This window comes from Dama dama, chromosome 20 (genome assembly GCF_033118175.1).
Source record: "Dama dama isolate Ldn47 chromosome 20, ASM3311817v1, whole genome shotgun sequence".
Taxonomy (NCBI): Eukaryota; Metazoa; Chordata; class Mammalia; order Artiodactyla; family Cervidae; genus Dama; species Dama dama.
This window is the reverse complement of record NC_083700.1, coordinates 12,910,081-12,935,825: the sequence shown is the minus strand read 5'-3', so window position 1 is coordinate 12,935,825 and position 25,745 is coordinate 12,910,081. Positions and strand designations below refer to the sequence as shown.

The 25,745-nt window shown below is 37.4% G+C and overlaps 1 protein-coding gene across 1 annotated transcript; it reads left to right on the top strand.

Moving 5' to 3' along the window:
• Positions 1-211: 211 nt before the first annotated feature.
• On the top strand, positions 212-25,644 carry LOC133074463 (olfactory receptor 10R2). Its single transcript, XM_061168402.1, has 2 exons — positions 212-433; positions 24,697-25,644. The coding sequence occupies exons 1-2, from the start codon at positions 212-214 to the stop codon at positions 25,642-25,644; spliced, it is 1,170 nt and encodes a 389-aa protein (XP_061024385.1).
• The last annotated feature ends 101 nt before the right edge of the window (positions 25,645-25,745 follow it).

Sequence of the window (25,745 nt, the reverse complement as noted above, 5' to 3'; positions counted from 1 at the left end):
TATTATGCTTAAGAGACCCTCCAACTGGCCACCATTCACCGTCCTCCAGGGGGTACTGCGGCCATGCAGTATCACATAGGAAGACCAGGTGTGTCTTCTTTAAGCCCTGGGGATCAAATCTATCCCAGTTTTTCAGGTTACAGTTCAAAGGACTGAGGCTGGAATTGTTAGCTCCCATCTGTAAGGGAGAGAGAGGAAAAAAAAAAAAAAAATGACCAGCACTGTTTTTCTACCAGAGGCGTCCCTCACTGCTCTAGATGGGGGTGTAGTCTGTCCCTTACCGGAGCAGGCACCATACTCATCCCTCCGTGTTCTACCACTGAGACGGAGTGGGGATGAGACCGGGGTAGACCTGATAGTATCCTTGGCTGATGGCCAGCTCCTCACCATTAAAACCTTGTTTGCCTCTGATGACACCCGGGGTGCAATCAGAGTAACCTTCCAGAATGCCTCCCAGGCTAAGACCACTGGGGGAAACATTCGTCACCTGAGTGCCTGTGCGCGACCCTGAGAATATTCCTGACCACAATTAAGACCAATACGAACAAAAAACTGAAATGTTCCTTCCAAGCTTCACCACACCAGTATAAGAGCCTCCTCTGGTCCACTAAGAGCCAGCGTTACCAAAGGAAAAAAAAAAAACACTGCAGTTCCAATCCAAGCAAGCTTTAACCTCAGAGATGCTCTTGTAGCTAGAGATCCATCTAACTTCCTTACTTTCGATTCCTAGTGAGGCTAGGCACTTCCTGACTACTAATTCAAGTTTGGGACCTAAGTCATAGAACACCGTAACAGCATAGGTCACCAGTCCCTTGAAAGTTTATGATCCCTTAGTACTTCTAATTCCCAAGGAGTTATGAAATGGTCAAGGAGACCAAAAAGTTTGACTGAGAAAGGAGAGTTCTGTCCGCAAGCTTTGCCCATTTCTGGTCGGTCCCCAAAGGAGACGTTGGGCGCCTCTTGGCATTGGCAGGTAGATATAAACCCCCGACAGGTTTCTGCCATAAGCTGTATTAGGTCACTGTGGAACCACAGAGCAGGTCTCCTCACTTGCTTCACACAGGGCATGTCATTCATTCACACAAGCACACTGTAGAGTTAGTAAAGTACAGCAGAAAACGTGTTCGCTAGGAGAACAAAGAACTAGAGCTCCAAGCATCCTTACTTGTCCTGAAGAATCGCGATGAGACCCCAAGATGAAAGGTTGTTGCTGAACCACCAAAAGACGCCAGGATTCTTGACCTCCAGAGGAGAAGAATTCAATCCAGGGCCAGTGACGAGGCTTGATTGCTCGGAGCTTTTGTGCAATAGAGTTTTATTAAAGTAAAAAAGGGACAGAGAAAGCTTCTGACATAGACATCAGAAGCGGGCAGAAAGAGTATCCCCTTGCTAGTGTTAGCAATGGAGTTATATACTCTCCACTTAGTTATTACAATGAATCAAAAGGATGTCTGGAGGTTGTAAAGACATTATTAGACCTACTCTCATAATTTACATTTTAAGATAACAGGATTTGCCAGATTTTTTCCAGAGACTGTCCTCAAACAGGATACATTATCGTTACATAACCCTGAGGAATGTAGAGGGGAAAAACAGGTTGTCCTTTCTTTCTCCTGGAGAATTCCAGACGCTTCCTCTTTGGGGACCCCTGGACTTCTTATCAACCTGCCTAGGAAATGATTCTCTCACTTCTCTTGAGATTTCATAAAGAATCTCTTAATGGCTTTCCCTTTAATTTCATTTGCCCAGCCAAATTAGCTATTTACATAATAGTAGCAAATGAAATCCTATACATTTTAGAGGGTTCACATAAACTTAAATAGAACTCAACCAGTTAAAAGACCTAAAATGTATTCTCAAACTCGGTCATTATTAAAAGTGCCCCCAAGCATTAGTAGCAGCACCTTTACCTCCACTAAAATATTATATTGTCCCAGAACCCAGCTTCTACATTTAAATAAAAAAAGGAAAATTCCTTTAGGAGAGGTAGTTGCTTTCATTTCGTGTCAAGAAGAATCTAGGCTACCAATACTCTTCAGTTGAAGAACAACAATGATTCCCCCAAAATTAAATAAAAGTATTCCATTACAAAGCAAAAGATGTGTAAATATTCAATTTTTACTGATTTTAATAGGTGCTACATATATACACACTTTCTATTAAACATTGTTTCATTTTGTGTGCATGGCTCTTTGCAAGCAGATAAAACTAAACAGAGAAGATAATAAGTTATGAAATCATAGATTAAGTACACATTGAATCAAATACAGGAAACATTGTTTACCTGCAGTAATCATCTACACAGTAAACAGGTGGAAAAGGAGTCTTAACAATTAATCATTACAGGTGAGCACACACAATAACCAACCACAAATAAAGTTCAGAAATATATCCCAACATGATGAATTATTCAAATATTTTAAAAAAGAGAACTAGCTAAGCAAATTAAGATTTATATCCTAAGAGACATATATTTTAGATGTCTCTACTAACTGTATTAAAATACTAAGGTCTTTTGTTTAATAACTGTAATAAATCCCACAATATATAAATTTTACTAATGCTTACCTGGTGGCTTGGTGGCGCAGATGGAAAAGAATCTTCCTGCAGTGCAGGAGACCAGGGTTAGATCCGTGGGTTGGGAAGATCCCATGAAGAGAATGGCAACCCACTCCAGTATTCTTTCCTAGAGAATCCCATGGGCAGAGAAACCTGGCAGGCTATAGTCCATGGGATCACCAAGGGTCAGACACGACTGTACAACTGACACTTTCACTTTCAATTTACCTACTAAGTAAATATATTGCAATGATAGTATAATAGTTCAGGTAATTAAGTTCTTCACAAATTCTAAAAATATACATATAATTTCTGGGAAGACATGATATTTTAAAAAATTAAAAAGATAAAACCTACAAATTTTGGGGTAAAATGATCAGAATTTTATTCCTAAATATACTCGGCTTAATCTTCATTACTTTAATTCTTACCCTTATTCATATTTTTAGCTTTAACCATTTTCTAACTCTATTTTTATTTTGGAAGATATATAAATAAAAATAAAAATATTACCATTTTTTAAAAAGAGAAATACACAAATAAATATAATTTTTATAAAGTTCCATTAAGTTTTCCACTAGGGCTTGCCTTCCTAGTATTTCATCGATTTTTTTTCAACTTCACATATTCTAGGCTTTGCAATTAGTTGTTTACTTAATGCCTACATATAGAAGGATTGTGAGGGTTTGATATTTGAATGTATTCATGTTATTATTGAAATGGCTTTAAGCCAGTAAAAATTTTAATGAGTTTTCTCATCCACACACAAAGGCCTCATTGGACTTCAAACTGAGGAGGTGAAGGCACAGATAATATTTCAGTTCTGAATGTTGTGGGAATTCTAAATATTTGTGAAACAGGAGGGAAGAGGGCAGGGCATGACCTTTAAAATAGTGACATAACCCAAGGACACAACATAAACTGATGAAAATCAAATAGGACCAAGACTATATATTGTCACTCTACTTATTTAACTTACATGCAGAACATCATGTGATATGCTGGGCTTGATGAATCACAAGCTGAAGTCAAGATTGTTGGGAGAAATAGCAACCTCAGATATGCAGATGATGCCACTATAGTGGCAGAAAGTGAAGAGGAACTAAACAGCCTCTTTATAAAGGTAAAAGAGGAGAGTGAAAAAGTTGGCTTGAAACTCAACATTCAAAAAAGTAACATAATGGCATCTGGTCCAATCACTTTATGGCAAATAGAAGGGGAAAAAGTGGAAGCAGTGGACTGCCAGGAGATCAAAAAGGCCAATCCTAAAGGAAATCAACCCAGTATATTCACTGGAAGGGCTGATGCTGAGGCTGAAACTCCAGTACTTTGGCCACCTGATTTGAAGAGCTGACTCATTGGAAAAGATCCTCATGCTGGGAAAGACTGAAGGCAAAAGGGGAAGGGGACAACAGAGGATGGGATAGTTTGTGTCACCAACTCAATGAACATGGATTTGAGCAAACTCTGGGAGTTAGTGGAGGACAGAGGAGCCTGGGGTGTTGCAGTCTATGAGGTTGTAAACAGTTGGACATGACTTAGAACTGAACAAGGTCCAAGATGGCAGATAGTCAACTTTCTCTGTCTTTAGCCTCAGTATAAGATCACTGTAACACATCAGCATGCTATATAATGCATTAGTTGCCATGAGAGTTTCAAGGTCAACTATAAAGATCAAAAAATGTGTAGTGGTCCAATTTATAGAAATTCACACCCCTTCCCCAAAATAGCTGGAATACTCCTCCCACTCATTGGCCTATGAAATTACTTGCCCTTATTAAAACTGACAATCCCATACTTTCACCCTCTGACATGACCCACACACTATGCAGTCTGTTTCTGTCTAAATAAATCCACCTCTTATCTATCATGTTGTCCCTCACTGAATTCTTTCTTCAATGAGACGCCAAGAACTTGAGTTGTTACTGAGTCTAAGCTCTCTCTGCTTCTGCACACTAGGTCAATAGATTGGAGACAAAGAATACTTTATTCAGAAAGCAGGCTGACTGAGAAGATGGCAGACAAATTTCTCAAAAAAACCATCTCCTTGGGGTCTGGCTGCCAGATTCTTTCATAGAAAAGAATAGGGGAGGAGTAAAGGAAGGAATAAAGTAAAAAAATCATTATCTTGCAAATCTCTCCTGGATTGACCAATCTCTGGGAGAGGATGTGTTAAACTCTTCTTTCTTGCAGCTGGTCACAGGTGGGCAGAGTCAAGTTACCTCCCTGTGAGTTGAACAAAGGCACTTTAGTTTAACAGTCAGGCAGAAGGGCGGGGTTCCCTATTATGTTCCCTGGTGGCTCAGAGGTTAAAGCGTCTGCCTGCAATGCAGGATACTAGGGTTCGATCCCTGGGTCGGGAAGATCCCCTGGAGAAGGAGATGGCAACCCACTCCAGTATTCTTGCCTGGAGAATCCCATGGACCGAGGAGTCTGGTAGGCTACAGTCCAAGGGGTCACAAAGAGTCAGACACGACTCTGAGCTACTTCACTTTCACTTTCATAAAAACAAAAGCAATGACAAGCAAAAGTTAAAATCAAAGAAACTGACCCAAGTGTGACAAATGGAGTGATAAATGGCTCTTCCCTGCAACAGAGCTTCATTAAGACCTGAGACCAAGTGTGATCTCAGTTAAAAGATCATGGGTTCAAGTTCCAATCTGAGTTACGCAATTTCATTTGGAATTATCTGAAACACAGAGCAATGCCAAGGAACGGAAGGAGACTAGGGAATATTTGTCACGTGTCTGCAGCAAAATAAGTATGAAAACGGAGAATAAATATTTAGAAACTTTTATTTCACACTTCAACAGCAATTTCATGTACATTAATATAATAATAAAGCAAGAAAAGTTCTTGTATTTCTTTTTTATTTTGAGTTTGAAATTACTCACTTCCATAATATTTTCCAAAATCTTTGGTACATAATAAATTTGGGGGAAAATTGATCTTTTACCTCAGAGAGACTGAGAACAAGAGACATAGATTATATAGATTATAAGGAGATTGGCATGGTCATATAAAAGACTGGAAATAAGGAGTGGAACATATAGGACTTTGCATGTCATGTTGCATTTTTTACATGTGATCTCATAATAAATCTCATAAGAAATTGTGCATTTTAAAATATGTTATATACTTTAGCAAAAAAAAAAAAAAAAAAACTCAAGCATGTGTTAAAATTTACCACTGTGCAAGCAAGTAAATCAGCAATGTGATGAAATCATTAAAAAGTGCAAGTTTAAGAGACTGTGAAGAATTAGAGTGATAAATTTCATTTCACGAAATTTCATTCCACAGTTTCATAGAAACATCATGCCCAAGTCCTTTTTTTACACAAGACATCTGTACGAGGATGATCTGGGATGCCAGTTATACATTAGATCAGAATTAAAAAAATAAAAATGAAGCAAATGATAGAGATATAACTTTGTCTAAAGTTGAAATAACATGTTTTCACTTCCTCCTCAACAACAAACATGAAAGCATAAAATTGTGTAAAACGGAGATCTGAAAGGACACTAGTTCTGATTTTAATCATTGCCAGGGGATGTCCCTCCAGCCAAGCTGTAAAAAAAAAAGGCTGATGACCCAGTTCATCCATTTCTTTCTCTTTTTTTAAGTTAAAGTAAAAAAGTATTTATTTATTTTTCAAAAAAAGGGTTTTTATTTTAAATTTGGCTGTGTGTACATGTCAATCCCAAACTTCCAATCTAGTCCTCCCTCCAACCTTTGCCCCCTGGTAACCATAAGTTCATTATCTAAGTCTGTGAGTCTGTTTCTGCTTTGTAAATAAGTTCATGGGTACCATTTTTAATAGATTCTGCATATAAATGATATCATATAATATTTACCTTTCTTTCTTACTTCACTTAGTATGATATGTCCCATCCATGTTGCTATAGATGGCATTTTCATTCTTATTAATGGATGAGCAATATTCCATTGTATATATGTACCACATCTTCTTTATGCTTTCATCTGTTGATGGACATTTAAGTTGCTTCAATGTCTTGGCTATTGTAAATGGTGCTACAGTGAACGATGGAGTGTGTACATTCTTCTGAACCATGGTTTTCTTTTATATATGCCCAAGAGTGGGATTTCTGGGCCATATGGAACTCTATTTTTAGTTGTTTAAGAAACTTTCATACTGTTTTCCATAGTGGCTGTATCACCAACAGTGTAGGAGGGTTCCCTTTTCTCCACACTCTGTCCACCATTTACCTTTTTCAGATATTTTGATGTTGATCATTCTAACTGGTGTGAGGTGATAGTTCATTGCAGTTTTGATCTGCACTTCTCTAATAATCAGTGATGCTGAACACCTTTTCATACGCCTCTTGCCCCTCTGCATGTCTTCTTTGGAGAAATGTCTCTTTGGTCTTCCTATTTTAAAATATTAATTTAATTTATTTTTTATATTGTAAATCAGCTAACCCCTTGTCAGTCACATTGCTTGCAAATATATTCTCCAAATCTGTATTCTGTCTTTTCATTTTTGTTGATAGTTTTCTTTGTTGTGCAAAAGCTTTTGAATTTCATTAGGTCCCATTTGTTTATTTTTGTTTTTATTTCCATTACTCAGTGAGATGGCTTGAAAAAAATATTGCTATGATTTTGTCAAAGAGTGTTTTGCTTATTGTTTTCCTCTTAGAGTTTTAAAGAAACCAGTCTTACTTTTAGCCTAAATATTATATGTATATTATGGTGTACAAATAAATGTAAGACCTGTTCATTCATCTCTTATATTGGGGATATTTTATTTTATTTTTTTTGACACTGAGGAGAGTTTTTGGTAATGATGAAATATAATGTTTTCATTTTGGAAAGTTAACTGGGTCTGATGTAGAGAATGAATGTAAGGGGTCAATAAAGAGACATTTTCAGTGATTACTGTGTACACTGAGAAAGGACTGAACTAGAGGAAGGAAAGAAAATTAACCCTGGCTGCACAATGTAACCTAAGTAAGAAGTTACACAACGCATCATTGAAACAAAAAAGAAGGTATGTATCAAGACAAACAAGAGTTACTTTCCATGGATTTTACCTTCACACTTTTTTGAAACTTGCCTGAAATTTTGTCAATAGCTGCATTACCTGTGATGGAATTAAGGGGATGTCAGTAACTGGGTCTGCTGCTGCTGCTAAGTTGCGTCAGTGGTGTCCGACTCTGTGCGACCCCATAGACGGCAGCCCACCACGCTCCTCAGTCCCTGGGATTCTCCAGGCAAGAACACGGGAGTGGGTTGCCGTTTCCTTCTCCCAAGTGTGTCTCAGGGAATGAATTTTAGAGTCTGAATTAAACTTTCAGTTGCAAGCAGCAGTCTTCAAATTAACTGCAAGTTCATGAGAAATTTTCTATCAACCTGAAGCTGAAAACATAATAGTTACCTCTTTGAATCAGTCTGCCTGCAATTATTAAGTGTCTGAAGTGACCTACACCAGAAATGTGGACCTATATATAGAATGCGCTTACTTTGAAAACATTGTGGGGGGATGTTTAATGTCGAATTTTGGAGGGGAGATTCTCCAAATTACATTATGTTAAAAGTAAACATCTGCAATAAAAGAAACACTCATTGTCTTCATCTTGCTTTTGTTTTAGAAATATAGCTCTCTGACACGCTTTACTTATTTAAAAAATAAGGCCATCTGGTATAGTAGCTTTATATTACCAAGACAAACACATAAAAACCAAAAATCAAAAGTCCTTTCTGAGAGTATAAATAGGATCCATGAGTACGTGATATTTCTGTGGTGGTGAAGAAACCATATACTTCTCTTTAGTGACAAGATACTGGGTTAAGCTCAGATAATTTAGCTGTTGCTTTTGACTGGGTGCCAAATGTTCTTATAAGATGCAAGAGGATTACAGAAAGGAGATAAGAAGAGACTGTGAGGTCTGAAAGATTTAACCACACTATCAACAGACTTGACCTGGTTGGCATATACATTTCATCCAGCAATAGCAGAAAGCATATTCTTTTCAAGAGCACAAGGAACACTCACCAAGAAAAACCAAATTCTGGACCATTAAACAAATTTTTGTATATTTACAATGATTGAAAATCATATGAAAAATTTTCTGTGATTACAATTCAGTTAAACAAGTGTTTTGCCAAAAGTTTTAACTTTTGTTTCAAGTTCAAAGGATTCATTAACAAAAGAAATTACTTATTATATACAAATAAGCAATTTCAATATTTACTGAAGAATTATCTAACTTGCTTTCGATATACGATCGATAAACAAAAAGAGAAATAGAAACAGTAAAGAGTTACAGTACATATTACTTATTATTTAGTGATGTTAGTCACTCAGTCCTGTCTGATGCTTTTCGACCCCATGGATGATAGCCTGTCAGACTCTTCTGTTCATGAATTTACAGGATTCCCCCTGCAAGAATACCAGGTCTCCTGCATTGCAGGCAGATTATTTACTGTCTGATCCACCAGGGAAGTCCGACAGTACATATTAACACATCACCAAATTGGGTAGATGACATCCAGACTCAAACAGCACTGGGAAGTCCCCATGTAATAGCAATCTGGAGTCCCAGTTGGGAAAAAGTCCCAGGTAGTGCATCACTCCTAGGGCTTCCTAGGAGTGACTGGTTTTAAGTTAAATTTTTTTTTTTTTTAAACAATGCTGTTTGTTTTGTCTTCGTCAACTACAAATTGACACTTACCAAGAGCATTGCCAGTTTGTAGAACAACAAAGGCATTTGTCATCTGTCTCTATGGAGATTAAACCCTATGCTAATATAGCTGTTGACCTTCAACAACCCCTGAGGGAGTTCAGAGTGGAGTGAGGCACTCTGCTCCAGGGGATCTCATGGGATGGGTCTTTAGATAGCTGGATGTTTTTAGTAACAGATTTTATGATCTCCATCCTTGCATCTCCTCATATCTAGAGAAGCACTAAATCCTTTCATGGTAATATCAGGCCTCATGACTAACAAAAAACCTTTTGTAAAATGAGTGCTTCGTGGTATTGAACTCCCCCTTCACCAAAACCTTATACATTGTCTTTCCCACATTGCCGCTTTGGAGCAGTCTCTCATCCAGAGCTATGTGAGATGCTGCCTCCGAGGCTGCAGTCCTCATTGTGCTCCAAATAAAACTTACTCACAACACTCAAGTGGTACATATTTTTTTAGTTGACATCGTGAAAATCGTGAAATGTTGTTAAGCCCCAGGTGTGGTTGGACCAACCCCCTCCAGGGGCTCGACAATTCCAAGACCCATCCCCTGTCTTATCTATGGGGCCACTCTGCTTTCACTCTCAGCAGGCATGTAGTCAGGACAGGCAGGTCGTAAGTAAGGTCAGAGACATGCTTTGCTAGCTTGTCCCTGAAGCCTGAACAAGACGATTTCCGTTTAAGTTCCCTAACAACAAGAAAAAAAAAAAAAAAGAGAGAGAGAGAGGAAATGATCATATATTTGGCAATAAGAAGTACTTCTAAACAACTCATGGTTCAAAGAAAAGTTGAAATAAAGATTGGACAATATTTTGAATTAAGCAAAATGAAAAGACACATATGCAGATTTGTAGCATGCAGCTAACAGTGCATAAAGGAAAATTTATAGCTTAAATATTTATTAGAAAGGAGGAGCATCTAAAATTAATGATTTAAACTGTCACCTTAAGGAAATAGAAAGAAAGAACATATTAAATCCAGTGAAGTTGAAAAAAGGAAATAAAGAAAAGGGTAAAAGTGAATGGATAAAAATGTGAAGAGTTATATAAATCAGTTAAATCAAAAGATAGTTCAAAAGATAAATAACACAGATAAACATCTAGCCAAATTGATAGAATATGCAAATTATGAATATCTGGAATGAAAGAGCAGGCATTTCCATTATCCATGAAGATTTTTTAAAAAAGGATGAAGAAATATTGTGAATAAGTATACCAATAAATATGACAGTTGAGGTTAAATAAATAAAATCTTTGAAAGAATGAGCAGAAGTTGCTATTTCTTATTTCAGACAAAAGATATTTTAAGTAAAAAAATTTGGAACAGGAGATAAAGAAGGTCTTTATATAATAGGTTGGAAAATTCATGAAGAGAATATAACTATTGTAGATATTTATGTACTTAATATTGAAGCACCTAAATGTATCAAACAATTATTAATATATGAAGGCAGAATCACACAGCAACTGATAATAGTAGGAGACTTCAGTACCCCACCTCCAGCAATAAATAGATCATCTGGAAAGGAAGGACCCCGATGAACTTGGAGGACACTGTGCTAAGTGAAATAAACCAGCAAAATAAGGACAAATACTGCATGATTTCACTTATATGAGATATCTAAAATACTCGAATTCATAGAAACAGAAAACAAGATCGTGACTATCAGGTGCTAGAGGGTGGGGGAAATGGGAAGATTCTGTTCAATGAGCAGAAAGTTTCAGTTTTGCAAGATCAGAAATTTCTAGGGAGGGATCTGCTGTGTAATATTGTGCTTATAATTAACAAAACTATTGTTGTTTAGTTGCTAAGTCGTGTCTGACTCTTTATGACCCCATGGACTGTAGCCCACCAGGCTCCTCTGTCCATGGGATGTCCCAGGAAGAATACTGGAGCGAGTTTCCATTTCCTTCTTCACAGGATCTTCCTGACCCAGAAATCAAACCCTCGTCTCCTGCACTGGCAGGCGATTCTTTACCACTGAATTATTCTTTACCAAAAGTTAGATTTTATTGAATGCGTTTTTTTTTTTTTTTCCTTTTTTTAATCAGAGTTAAAAAAAAAATGACACATGCTTTAAAGGTGTTTCTAAAAGTGCTTATTGTTTTCATCAGAGTAGTGTTATTGATGGAGAAGGAAATGGCAACCCACTCCAGTATTCTTGCCTGGATAATCCCATGGGCAAGGAGCCTGGTAGGCTACAGTCCATGGGGTCGCGAAGAGTCGGAAACGACTGAGCGACTTCACCTTCACTTTTCGCTTTCATGCATTGGGGAAAGAAATGGCAACCCACTCCAGTATTCTTGCCTGGGGAGTCCCAGGGACAGAGGAGCCTGGTAGGCTGCTGTCTATGGGGTCACATAGAGTCGGACATGACTGAAGCGACTTAGCAGCAGCAGCAGCAGTGTTATTGAAGTGAATACGTGTTTCCCACACTGCAGTGCGTATAATATGCTATGTAGAGACACAAGTGTAAACAATGTTTCTAAGGATCATAGCTGTGCATATGAATCAGGACTGTGCTATTTCAGTGAGAGATGTGTTCATCTTACTGTGATGCATGCAATAAATTATGTAAACACCCATGTTTTAAGAAAGGGTATGCATAGTTGTGGGTCAGCAATTAAGACACTCTTTCTTTTCCTTTCTGTTTGAGGGTTAATTTGGCTCTAAACTTTTTCAAGGAGTACAAAGTCTACTTTGTTTGATAGGAGTGCTGCTACCCCCACTGTCTTGCTGTTTCCATTTGCGAGAAATATCATCCCCTTCTTTTCAGGCTCTGAGCATCTTTACTAAGTCTTTACTAAGTTCTCCATTATAACATGTGGATACAATCATGTCAGAATTAAATACTGGAGTCACAGTCATGGAGTGTTTAATTGATTCCATAATTGAGACATATATATTCACACTAACTTCCCTGGTGGCTTAGACGGTAAAGCTTCTGCCTGCAACGCAGGAGACCTGGGTTCAATCCCTGGGTCAGGAAGATCCCTCAGAGAAGGAAATGGCAACCCACTCCAGTACTCTTGCTTGGAAAATCCCATGGACGGAGGAGCCTGGTAGGCTACAGTCCATGGGGTCGCAAAGAGTCGGGCATGACTGAGTAACTTCACTCATCATACTCACACTATTGATGGAAATTAATGACAGAATTCTCATTAATGGTAGAATGCACATGCTAGATTGAATTTGTGGAACAAGTAATTACAGGAAAGACAGCTTCCCATATGGGCCCATGGGAACTTGAGTTTTCTACTCTTTCCTGCACTAGGAGAAAATCAGTAGTCTAGAGTTACAAGATTTAACAAATATGAACAGAGAATGATGCTCAGGTATATCTGAATTCCAGATAAACTACAAGTACAATTTTTTAGTCTAAGATTGTCCCCTGCAATATTTAGGGCATTCTTATACTAAAACTGCCAGTTTTGTTTACTTGAATGTAAAATTAACTTGGTATCCTGTATTTTATATGGCAACCCCATACTGATTCCATAAGAAACAGAATTTGAATGCAATCATTTTTTCAGGGAAGAAGAAAAACCCTGGTTCCCAGCTAGTTCATTGTACAACTATCACAAACTGAGTTTTAGGTTTGTTTGAAATGATATTATTATGAAACTATAAATGGTGCTTACTTATGATTTTATTCAGTTAGAATTTTATACTATATAAGCCATGATATCACCACTTTCCAATGTTTATTATCTTTTAATAACTACTTAATTTCTCAATAACTTCTTGTACATTTTATAAAAATACCATATTAGTAAAAGCCTAGATTTACATAAATAGAATAAAACATGAAAATAATTATTTTCCTCTTTTCTAGGTAGGAACAGCCTTCTCAACATTCTGTCTGCATTACTCTAGAGGTTTCAGGGAAATACAGATAATATATATATATAAGGGAATCTATTTTTTCCATAAAATTTAAGAAGGGAAATACCTTTGTGTATAGTGAGTGATAGGAAAATTTGACATACTATATTCAAATTGAATATAACTTTATAACTGTTGTATGAAATTGTGACATAAAGAACTGAAGCTTTCTGTGGGAGGGATGCAGATCAAGGCAAACAATATAGCCTTGAAGAAGAATAGAAAGAAGCTGGGGATGCTAAGTTATATTTTAGTGCTTAATATAAATGGAAAAAGAGATTGAAATAGCTACAGTGATCTGGTCTACTGAACACATAATTAATTGAATAATAGATAAAAGTCCAAAGACTTAGACTGGGGGAGTAGTGGTTAATAGCTACTGCCCACATGAGGGGGGAAGCCAGGGCTATACTGGAGGCAAGGTTGCCATATGTAAGAGGGTGGCAAGAAGAGGTAACATATAGTCTACATTCTGGTTCTGAAATATAGGTTCTTTCTTATAGAAAATACAGTGATTATAACTTCTAAGTCTTTTTCTGGGTGCATTGATTGATAATTGATTAATTATTAATCAATTGATTTAAACTTCTTCTTATCAAAGCTGCTTTTATATTATCCTGATTTCCAGTGGAAGTTTTTTTTTTTTCTTTTTCCCCCCAGAGGTGTCCAAATATTGAGTTTCCCTTCTATGTAGATGCTTAGGTGAAAGTTACCCAGTTGTAGCGACTCTTTGCGACCCCAGGGACTATACAGTGGGTTGCTTGTAAGATGGCAGAATAGAAGGAGTGCACTCATCTTCTCCTGTGAGAACTCCAAAATTGCAATTTGCTGGTGAACAACCGTCGATGAAGAATGTTGGATCCCACCAAAAAAGATACTCCATGTCCAGGGGCAAAGGAGAAGCCTCAGCAAGACGGTGGGGGTGGGGGGGCTGCAAAATCACATTCAGAATCAAACCCTGTACCTGCCAGAGATGCTCAGAGGGCTGAAACAAACCCTTGTGTGAACCAGGAGGCCCCACAGAGGCTGAGCCAGTCCTACCTTTGAGTATTTGTGTGTCTCCTGTGGAGGTACGGGTCAGCAGTGACCTGTCACATCCGCAGGGGCTCTAGGTGCAGCAGACCTGGGTGTGGCATAAGCCTCTTGGAGGAGGTCACCTTTAACCAACCATAGAGCCACCAGAGCTTACACAAGATGGGGAAACAGACACTTGGAGGGCACAAGCAGAACCTTGTGCACCAGGACCCAGGAGGAAGGTGCAGTGACCCCACAAGGACTGACTCAGACAGGCCCGTGTGTACCCAGGCATCTCTGGCAGAGGCGTGGGTCAGTGGTGGCCTGCTGCAGGGTCAGGGGCACTAGTGCAGGAGTGCATGCACTGCACCTTTTGAAGGAGGTCGCCATTATCTTCATTAGCTCCACCATAGTTTGGCTTCTAGTCAAAAAACAGGGAGGGAACACAGCCCTCCCATGAACAGAAAATTGGATTATAGAGCATTGGCCCCACCCATCAGAACAAGACCCAGTTTTCCCCTCTGTCAGTCTCTCCCATCAGGAAGCTTCCATAAATCTGTTATCCTTAACCATCAAAGGGCAGACAAAATGAAAACCACAATCACAGAAAACTAATCAAACTGATCACATGGGCCACAGCCTTGTATAAGGCGATGAAACTATGAGCCATGCCGTGTAGGGCCACCCAAGATGGACAGGTCACAGTGGAGAGTTCTGACAAAAAGTGGTCCACTGGAGAAGGGAATGGCAAACCACTTCAGTATTCTTGCCTTAAGGACCCCATGAAAAATATGAAAAGGCAAAAAGATAGGACACTGAGAGATGAACTCCCCAGGTCAGTAGAGGCCAAATATGCTACTGAAGATCAGTGGAGAAATAATTCCAGAAAGAATGAGGAGACAGAGCCAAAGAAAAACAACAACCAGCTGTGGATGTGACTGATGATGGAAGTAAAATTCGATGCTGTAAAGAACAATATTGCATAGGAACCTGGAATGTTAGCTCCATGAATCAAGGTAACTTGGAAGTGGTCAAACAGGAGATGGCAAGAGTGAACACTGACATTTTAAGAATCAATGGACTTAACTGGACTAGAATGGGTGAATTTAACTCAGATGACCATTATATCTACTACTGTGGGGAAGAATCCCTTAGAAGAAATGGAGTAGCTCTCATAGTCAACAAAAGATTCTGAAATGCAGTACTTGGATGCAATCTTTAAAATGCCAGAATGATCTCTGTTCGTTTCCAAGGCAAACCATTCAATATCATGATAATCCAAGTCTATGCCCCAACCAGTAATGCTGAAGAAGCTGAAGTTGAATGGTTCTATGAAGACCTACAAGACTTTCTAGAACTAAAACACAAAAAAGATGTCTTTTTCATTATAGGTCACCTGAATGCAAAAGTAGGAAATCAAGAGATACCTGGAGTAACAGCCAAATTTGGCACTGGAGTACAAAATGAAGCAGGGCAAAGGCTAATAGAGTTTACCAAGAGAATGCACTGGTCATAGCAAACATCCTCTTCCAACAACACAAGAGAAGACTCTACACATGGATATGACCAGATGGCCAACATCAAAATCAGATTGATTATATTCTTTGCAGCCTAAGGTGGAGAAGTTCTATACAGTCAGCAAAAATAAGACCAGGAGCTGACTGTGGCTCAGATCATGAACTCCTTATTGCAAAATTCAGACTTAAATTGAAGAAAGTAAGGAAAACCACTAGACCATTCCGGTATGACCTAAATCAAATTCCTATGATTATACAATGGAAGTGAGAAATAGTTTCAAAGTATTAGATCTGACAGAGTGCCTGAAGAACTATGGACAGAGATTCATGACATTGTACAGGAGGTGGTGACCAATATCAACTCAAAGAAAAAGAAATGCAAAAAAACAAAATTGTTTGTCTGAGGAGGTCTTACAAATAGCTGAGAAAAGAAGAGAAAGGAAAGGCAAAGGAGAAAAGGAAAGATATACCCATCTGAATGCAGAGTCCCAAAGAATAGCTAGGAGAGATAAGAAAACCTTCCTCAGTGATCAGTGCAAAGAAATAGAGCAAAACAATAGAATGGGAAAGACTGGAGATCACTTCAAGAAAATTAGAAATATCAAGGGAATATTTCATGCAAAGATGGGCACAATAAAGGACAGAAATGGTATGGACCTAACAGAAGCAGACGATATTAAGAACAGGTGGCAAGAATACACAGAAGAACTAAACGAAAAAGATCTTCATGAGCCAGATAATCACAATGGTGTGATCACTCACCTAGAGGCAGACATCCTGGAATGCAGAGTCAATTGGGCCTTAGGACGCATCACTATGAACAAAGCTAGTGGATGTGATGGAATTCCAGTTGAACTATTTCAAATCCTAAAAAAGGATGCTATGAAAGTGCTGCACTCAATATGCAAGCAAATTTGGTAAACTCAGCAGTGACCACAGGACTGGAAAACATCAGTTTTCATTCCAATTCCAAAGAAAGGCAATGCCAAATAATGCTCAAACTACCTCACAACTGCACTTATCTCACATGCTAGCAAAGTAATGCTCAAAATTCTCCAAGCCCGGCTTCAACAGTACATGAACTGTGAACTTCTAGACATTCAAGCTGAATTTATAAAAGGTAGAAGAACCAGAAATCAAATTGCCAACATCTGCTGGATTATCAAAAAAACAAGAGAGTTCCAGAAAAACATCTAATTCTGCTTTATTGACTACACCAAAGCCTTTTACTTGTGGATCACAACACACTGTGGAAAATTCTTCAAGAGATGGAAATACCAGACCACCTTATCTGCCTCATGAGAAATCTGTATACAGGTCAAGAAAGAAAAAGTTAAAACTGGACATGGAACAACAGACTGGTTGCAAATCAGGAAAGGGGTCCGTCAAGGCTCTATATTGTCACCCCACTTATTTAACTTCTATGCAGAGTACATTATGCAAAATGTCAGGCTGGATGAAGCACAAGCTGGAGCCAAGATTGCCAGGAGAAATATCAATAACCTTAGATATGCAGATGACACCATCCTCAAGGCACAAAGTGAAGAAGAACTAAAGAGCCTCTTGATGATAATGAAAGAAGAGATTGAAAAAGTTGGCTTAAAACTCAACATTCAAAAAACTAAGATCATGGCATCTGGTCCCATCACTTCCTGGCAAATAAATGGGTAAGCAATGGAAACAGTGAGAGACTTTATTGTTTTGGACTTCCAAATCACTGCAGATGGTGACTGCAGCCACGAAATTAAAAGGTGCTTGCTCCTTGCAAGAAAAGCTATGACCAATCCAGATAGCATATTTAAAAGCGGAGACATTACTTTGCCAACAGAAGTCTGTCTAGTCAAAGCTATGGTTTTTCCAGTAGTCATGTATGGACGTGAGAGTTGGAGTATAAAGAAAGCTGAGTGCCGAAGAATTGATGTTTTTGAACTGTGGTGTTGGAGAAGACTCTTGAGACTCCCTTGGACTGCAAGAGATCCACCCTGTCAATCCTAAAGGAAATCTGTCCTGAATATTCATTAGAATGTGTGATACTGGAGCTGCAATTCCAATACTTTGGCCACCTGATGTGAAGAACTGACTCATTTGCAAAGACCCTGTTGCTGGGAAAGATTGAAGGTGGTAGGAGAAGGGGACAACAGACGATAGATGGTTGGATGGCATCATTGACTCAGTGGCCATGAATTTGAGTAAGCTCCAGGAGTTGGTGATGGACAGGGAAGTCTGGTGTGCTGCAGTCCATGGGGTCACAAAGAGTTGGACCCAACTGAGAGACTGAGCTGACCTGACTGGACTATACAGTCCATGGTATTCTCCAGTCCAGAACACTGGAGTGGGTAGACTTTCCCTTCTTCAGGGGATCTTCCCAACCCATGAATCAAACCAGGGTCTCCTGCATTGCAGGTGGATTCTTTACCAACTGAGCTATCAGGGAAGCCCCCAAATATGGATCATTCACTAATTTTTTTTTCCACAGTGACTATTTACACCAAGCATGTTTTCTGGTGTCTGTTTATCCTGAGGGTATGATATAAGGGTAGAAACCCTTATCCTCTCCACAGTCGGATAGTTTACTAGATTTTCAGTATTCTGTTGTTGTTGTTCAGTCACTCAGTCTTGTCCAACTCTTCAGGGTCCCAAGGACTGCAGCACGTCAGGCTTCCTTGTTCTTCACCATCTCCTGGAGCTTGCTCAAACTCATTCCAGTTGAGTCAATGATGCCATCCAATCATCTCATCTTTTGTCATCCCCTTCCCTGCCCCAGCCGCTGCCTTCAATCTTTCTCAGAATCAGGGTCTTTTCCAGTGAGTCAGCTCTGCCTCAGATGGCCCAAGTATTGGAACTTCAGCCTCAGCATCAGTCCCTCTAATGAATATTCAGAATTGAATATATTTTGAATTAATGCAGAATTTACTATTAAATGCATAGTGTATTGCCCTTAAACCATTTACTAACTTATTGAGATGCTAACTTCATCACACACACACAAATAGCCAGAGCAATTGTAATTTGGGATATGGAAACTATGGTGGGCCATAGGCAAATCCAAAGAACAAGAAAAGGGAAATGGCTTTTTTTTTTTTTTTTCAAGCAAAGGGGTTGGTTGAAAGGGGCTATAATAACTGACTAGGGATTAATATCATATATATATATATATCATACAACTCAATACAATATGCCTCATCTTTGAGGAAAAGGCAAGAAGGCAAGATGGGAAAGCTTAGGAAATTCTTCCTTCCAACCAAAGGATGAAAAATAAGTGTGTGGGTGGGAGTTTCAGGTCTTTTCTGCTAACATGTCCAGCAGCCTCCAAATTTCTAATGAACCTCCATACTAAGGAGTCTCAAATAAGAGACTGACACATTCTCCTGGACCATTGCATGGTTCATGTTTTGGCAAGAGAGCCTCAAGGTCCATCTTCCCCATGGATCACAGTTCCCCACTGAGGGAAGGAAGGACCTGTTTTAGGAGTGAAGTGGTAATTACTCCCTAGGGTGCTGAGTAATGAAGTTATCAAATGAGGCATATATGCTAGTGCTGACAGTCAGAAAAATGCCTATTAATAATACTAACCAAGGCTGTAGCTGGGTTAGGGCTATTCAGCTGGAGCACAATGGATATTGTTCTTGAGAGTGTGGTGGTGAGTCTTGTTACTGGTTTAAACAATTTTGAGAGAATGGGAGGAAGATCTGTATGGGAATATGGAAATGGTTGTTTGCAGCAAATTTTCTTAAAGACCTTGATGAAAAACAGGACAACTGCATTCCACTGAAGCCCAGGACTCACATTTGAAGAACATGTTTATGTTCTTTCATGTTTATGACTTGGGCTTCCTTATTTCATAAATAGAATACAGAATATAACTCTCCTGGTTCCTAGATAATAGCTCCTTGTGCTTTTTATCTTACGTTCAATTCAGAAATGTGGAGTTTTTTTTAAAAACTATGGTCTTTTTATACGCAATAAATAAGGATTGGGGAGTGGTTATAGGGGAAGTTGCTGAATGGGTAGACAAGATAATGTTGAGGTTGAGAGAAAAGAAAACATTATCAATATTGCAGAATGTTTATAGGATGTATAGGACTTCAGAAAGAAGGAAATAATTAGGGCTTCTTATGGTAATTCTGGGCTATACTTAAAGTTCATTAATTCTCATAACATTTCAAGTTTTAGAGATTTAGGAAACTTTACTTATTTCTCAAAGAAAATGCTGAAATATGAAAAATATTTGTGCTTTTTTACTTCATATCCAGTGCTTTCTTCATGATATAAATTTTGTTCCAGCTTCTTTGCTCATTTAATATTTTTACCAGCTGCTTGACAAATATATATAAATCCATGGTGATGATTCAATCATATCTCATTTTGCTTAATCATTGATTCTGTCACATATACTTTGAACTTTTGATATTTTCTAGAAACTCTGATGCTGATGGGGTTAGAGGGGTGTGAATACGTGTTGCTGGGCACACGAACTTAGTCACGTGAACAACAACATGGCGTCTGCTTTCTAAGAACTTGATTTTTCCTGAGCAAGTGAGGTCACTATCTACAACTACCTAAAATGTGAGACGTTCTAGAATATATGTTTAATAAGGGCTGGAATCTTTTTATTCACTTTTATTCACTTTTTATTCAGATGTATTCCAAATATCTAATACAGTGACTGTGACTTACTGTACACTCAAGAAATATTTTTTAAATTGAAAGAAGTGCTATGGGAATGAAACTTGAGAGAAGTGTTTTCCTTTTTCCTGAGAGTTCAGAGGATCTGCCCAAAACTGAAAAAGGCATTGATGTGATACAGCATGGCTCACTGCATGCCCAGTGTCCATATGATTAAAAATATTGGGATAAAATCTGGGAGATGGAAGAGACAAATTTGAAATGTAGTGAGAACCGAATTTATCAGTAGTCCTTCCCCCCATTTTTTTTTCCTTCCCCCCATTTTTGCCAAGGATTGGAAACATCATTATAAAGTTTTGGGTAAGAGGTACTTGGTAAAATATTTAATTTCTCTGCATTCACCATTTCCCAGCTGAACTGTTTCAATACTCACTTTCCCTGTTTATTCTCCTATTTCTTGCCACCTTGTTCAAGATTTCTCTCCATCTGTAATACCTTGCTTCCCATACTCAGGACCCTATATTCTTGCTGCCCAAATAACTCTTGAAGATATTCAGTTCCAGTTGGTATTCTCAGGTCAAAAGCAGTGGAAGCAAAAATCTATAGGTTCCTGTCTTGAATGATTTTTTTCCCTGAATTTCCCTCATTGGATCCTACTATGAGAGAGGGAAGGCAAATTATATTGAAAGTAAAGAGTATGATGGATACATGTATATATTTTTTTCATTTTCAGAAGCACTGATTCTCTTCAGATTTCTCTTCTGCCTCTAGAGAAAAATCAGGCCTGTAAAAAACACCAGATATGGAAAGAAAGGGGCCTGAAAAGGTAAAAAAAAAATAAAACAACTTTGTTTTCCAATAAAGCTATCAGCCCCTTGTATTGTATATTCTATTTTCATGGTTTTCCCTGTAAAGTTTTAATTCCCACCTATCATGCAGGTGTACATGTACACACACAGCCTAAAACAGAAGATTCACCCTAAAGAAAGGTCACTCATACATTGTATACTTTCATTAATTTCTCTCATCTATACTGTTGGTATATTAAAACTGCTGGGGTTGACCATTAACTTGATTCTGTAACCTCAGAGATGGGATAGGCATAAAGTTTCAAAATCACTGTCTTTGAACAATTTATTTGTCTGGTGAGGAAAGATACCAGCAAAATAAACAAAAAAGCCCCCAAACAGCAACAACAAAAATGTGATAGTCAAAGAAAATCACACCACTTGTAGCATGCTTCTTATGTAGTACATGATATTTTAAGCACTTTCTACATACTTTCCACATACTTATTTACACATACATTTAAGTCTCACATTTGCCATTTTTTCAGATGAAGAAACATCAAATTCTATCTTTGATAGATTACAAACAGAATTATTGAAGAAAAATAAATTAATATATCAAGGGCCTTGATACATTTTGATGAACTTCTTTCCATAAAATTAAGGTTTATTTTTAAATATAGTAGCATTAACACTTTTACTAATCATATAATCCAAATCACTATTGATAATTTGGTGAGTGTAAATGATCTTTCAGTTTAACTTGCACTACAAATGATGTGAAACTAATTTTTATACACTTGATACATGTTATTTCTTTTTCATAAATCATATATTAAATCCATTTTCTACACCAGAAGTTTATTTCCTCCATCAGTTTATAATACATTTTTATTAATATTAATATTTTGAAATGATTTTTGTAATTTTTAATTTATCATTTGTTTTCTACTATTTCTGATTCTGCTTTTGTTGACAATATATATTTTATTTTATACAGTCAAATTTTTGGTTATTTACTATCTCTGATATACTGCTTTTAGTTTTGAGCTTAGTTTTTCAAATTTTTCCATCAAATAATACATTTTTCCTGATCTTTTAAATTTTTTGCATTTTTTTCTTGACATAGCCACAATAATTTTTTGAAAATTATATTAATTGGAGACTTGTACAATATTTTTTCTATTTATTAAGGAAGTAAAGGGTAAGGGAAAAGAAAATGAAAGGTGGTAGGAGCAATTCTGGTTACTTAAGAATATAGTTATCATGTTTATAAATACAGACAGTGAGTCTTTTGGTATTATTGTTTTGAATCAGCTGGAGAATGTATTTTTATTTTTCTTGAATGAATGTCTGTATTGTGATTGTTCGAAGGGGAGAACATGTTAAATAGTCATAATTCACAATCAAACTCAATCCCTCTGTATTGAACGCAGTAGAACCTCTCTCCCACTCATCTATTGCAAGTATACAGTCTTCTTTACTTTTTTTTTTACTGTATATTTATTGTTATATTAATTGTAGTTTGGAGATAGAATTGAGCATGGTAATTTACTATCATGGTAAATCTTAAGTTGCTAGAAATGTAAACAATTTATGTTTAAAATTACTTAAAATTTTTTTGAAGATCTGTAATATGTTTCAGAAATACTGAAACATCCCAGAGAAGGACTCATATAATGAAAATTAAATGGGTCCTAATGTTCCAAATGTTTCCATTTAGTAATTAAAATAAATATACATATAAAAAATTAAATCACCAATATATCAATTTCCTTTAAAATAATCTTTTAAAAATAGCTTAATATACCATGAAATTCACTCACACATTTTATTTGTACAAATTAATAGAGTTGTGTGGTCATCACCACAATAAAGTTTTAGGACATATTCATCATCCCAAAAGATAACCTCTTACCTGTTTGCAGCCAAATTTCATCCTGTCCCCATCCCAAGGTTACAACTAATCTTTCTGCTGATATATATTTTCCTTTCCTACACATTTCATATAAACAGAATTTCCAATGTGTAGTCTTTTGTATTTGACTATTATCATGTAGCATAATATTTTTGAAGATATTTATGCTGTGATATGCACCACAGTTCTTCCTTTTACTACTGAATATAATAGTCAGTTTTGTGGGTATATCAGATTTTGTTTGTGCATAAATTTATTTATTCATAAATTGGGATGCAATAAATTGAATAGTTTTCTCTTTTTGGCTATTATCAATAATACTAAGAACATTCACTAAAAATATTTATGTGGATAGTATTCACTTCCCTCTGTTATATTCCTGAGAATAAAATTGCTATGTCATTAGCTAAGTTTATATTTACCATTAGAAGAAACTGTGAAACTCTTTTCAAAAGTGACTGCATAATATTATACTTCCATCAGCAAAACGTGAAGGTTTCAGCCTCTCCGTCTCCTTACCAGCAGCTCTTAGTATCTATCACTTTCATTATAGTCATCCTAGTGCATAAGAACAGTAATCACATTGTGGTTTTAATTTGCATTTCCCTAACGGCAAGTGATGCTGAATGTATCTTTATATACCTCCTAGCCACTGATACGCTTGGATGAAATGTGTATTGAAAACAGTTTGCCCATTTTTAAACTGCATCCTTCTCTTATTTTAATTATAAGAGTTATATATATATTCTGGATGCAAATCCCTTATCAGATACATGCTTTGTGAATGCATTTTTTCTGTATGATGCCCTCTTCATTTTCACAATGGTACCCTTTGAAGTGTATATATCTAGACTCTCAATTCTAACCATTATCTATATGTGTATCTATACGCCAGTACCATGCTTTCTTGACTACTCCATCATTAAGGTAAAGTTCGCAGTCAGAAAGTATAAATCTCCCATCTTTGCCCTTCATTTTCACAATTATTTTGGTTATTCTAGTTCCTTTTCATATTTATTTTGTGATTGCCTTGCCAATTTTTTAGTCAATGATGAATATATGGATCACTGTGCTTATAATTGTCTCATAATAATGTTGAATTTTCTAATCCATGAACATGGTTGTCTTTTCATTTATTTGGATATTTCATTTTTCTCAGCAATGTTTGATGGTTTTCTGTGCATAGATGTTGCTCCTCTTTTTGTTAAATTAAATACTAGTTATTTTATGCCATTAAAAAGGATTTATTTTCTTTGCTTCATTTTTGCATTTTGTATGGTGTGTTCCTACTTGTAGGAGGCAGAGTTATGCCATTTCAAAGATGTCCACGTATCAATCCCAGAAACATGCAAATAAGTTAGGTTACATGAAAAAGGAGAATTAAGGCTGGAGATAAAATTAAGTTTGCTAACCCTGTGACCTTTAGCTAGAGAGATTAGTTTATATTATTTGGGCTTGACCACGTAAACACAGTGTTCTTAAAAGTGAAAGGCAATATCAGAGTTGGTAAAAGAGATATAATTTTCCTGGGTTTGAAGAAGGAAGAGGGGGACAATGAACCAGAGGCTGCTTGGAACTAGAAAAGGCAAGATCTTTCCAACATCTCAAGAAAGGAGTATAAGCCTGCATACCCTAGATTTGTATGTTTATGTACCTGAATGCATTTACTTCCCTTTTGTTTTCAGGTCTTGGCAGAAAACCTCACCATGGTCACCGAGTTCCTTTTACTGGGTTTTTCAAGTCTTGGTGACATTCAGCTTGTTCTGTTTGCAGTTTTCCTTTTTCTGTACTTAGTCATTCTCAGTGGCAATGTCACTATTGTTAGTGTCATCCGCCTAGACAAAAGCCTCCACACACCAATGTACTTCTTCCTTGGCATTCTCTCAACATCAGAGACCTGCTATACCTTTGTCATCCTACCCAAGATGCTCATCAATCTTTTTTCTGTGGCCAGGACAATTTCCTTCAACTGTTGCGCCATCCAAATGTTCTTCTTCCTTGGTTTTGCTATTACCAATTGCTTGCTATTGGGAGTTATGGGTTATGATCGTTATGCCGCCATCTGTCACCCTCTACATTACCCTATCCTTATGAGTTGGCAGGTGTGTGGAAAGCTGGGAGCCCTCTGTGGGATTGGTGGATTCCTGGCCTCACTAACACTAGTATATTTAGTTTTCAGCCTCCCTTTCTGTAGTGCCAACAAAGTCAACCATTACTTCTGTGACATCTCACCAGTTATTCGTCTGGCTTGCACAAATACAGATGCTCACGAATTTGTCATATTCATCTGTGGTGTTCTTGTACTCGTGGTCCCATTTTTATTCATTTGTGTTTCTTATATCTGCATTCTGAAGACTATCTTAAAGATTCCCTCTGCTGAAGGCAGACGGAAAGCCTTTTCCACCTGTGCGTCTCATCTCACTGTTGTCATTATTCACTATGGTTGCGCTTCCTATATCTACTTGAGACCAACAGCAAACTATGTGTCCAACAAGGACAGGTTGGTAACAGTGACATACACTATTGTCACTCCATTATTAAACCCCATGGTATACAGTCTAAGGAACAAGGACGTTCAAGTTGCTATTAGAAAAGTGTTGGGGAAGAAAGGATCCCTAAAATTGTTTGATTGATATGTTATTATATTTCAGATTCTGTAATAAATATAGCTCTCTGACAAAGAATGTATTTCCATATCTTTTTAACTGAGCATTTCTGTTTTTTGAGAATAGTT

Excerpts from the sequence above, each read along its gene's own strand:
- LOC133074463 (XM_061168402.1), top strand. The coding sequence starts at position 212 with ATGACCAGCACTGTTTTTCTACCAGAGGCGTCCCTCACTGCTCTAGAT. Across the intron at positions 434-24,696 it reads ACACCCGGGGTGCAATCAGA|GTCTTGGCAGAAAACCTCAC; the intron begins GTAACCTTCCAG and ends TTTTGTTTTCAG.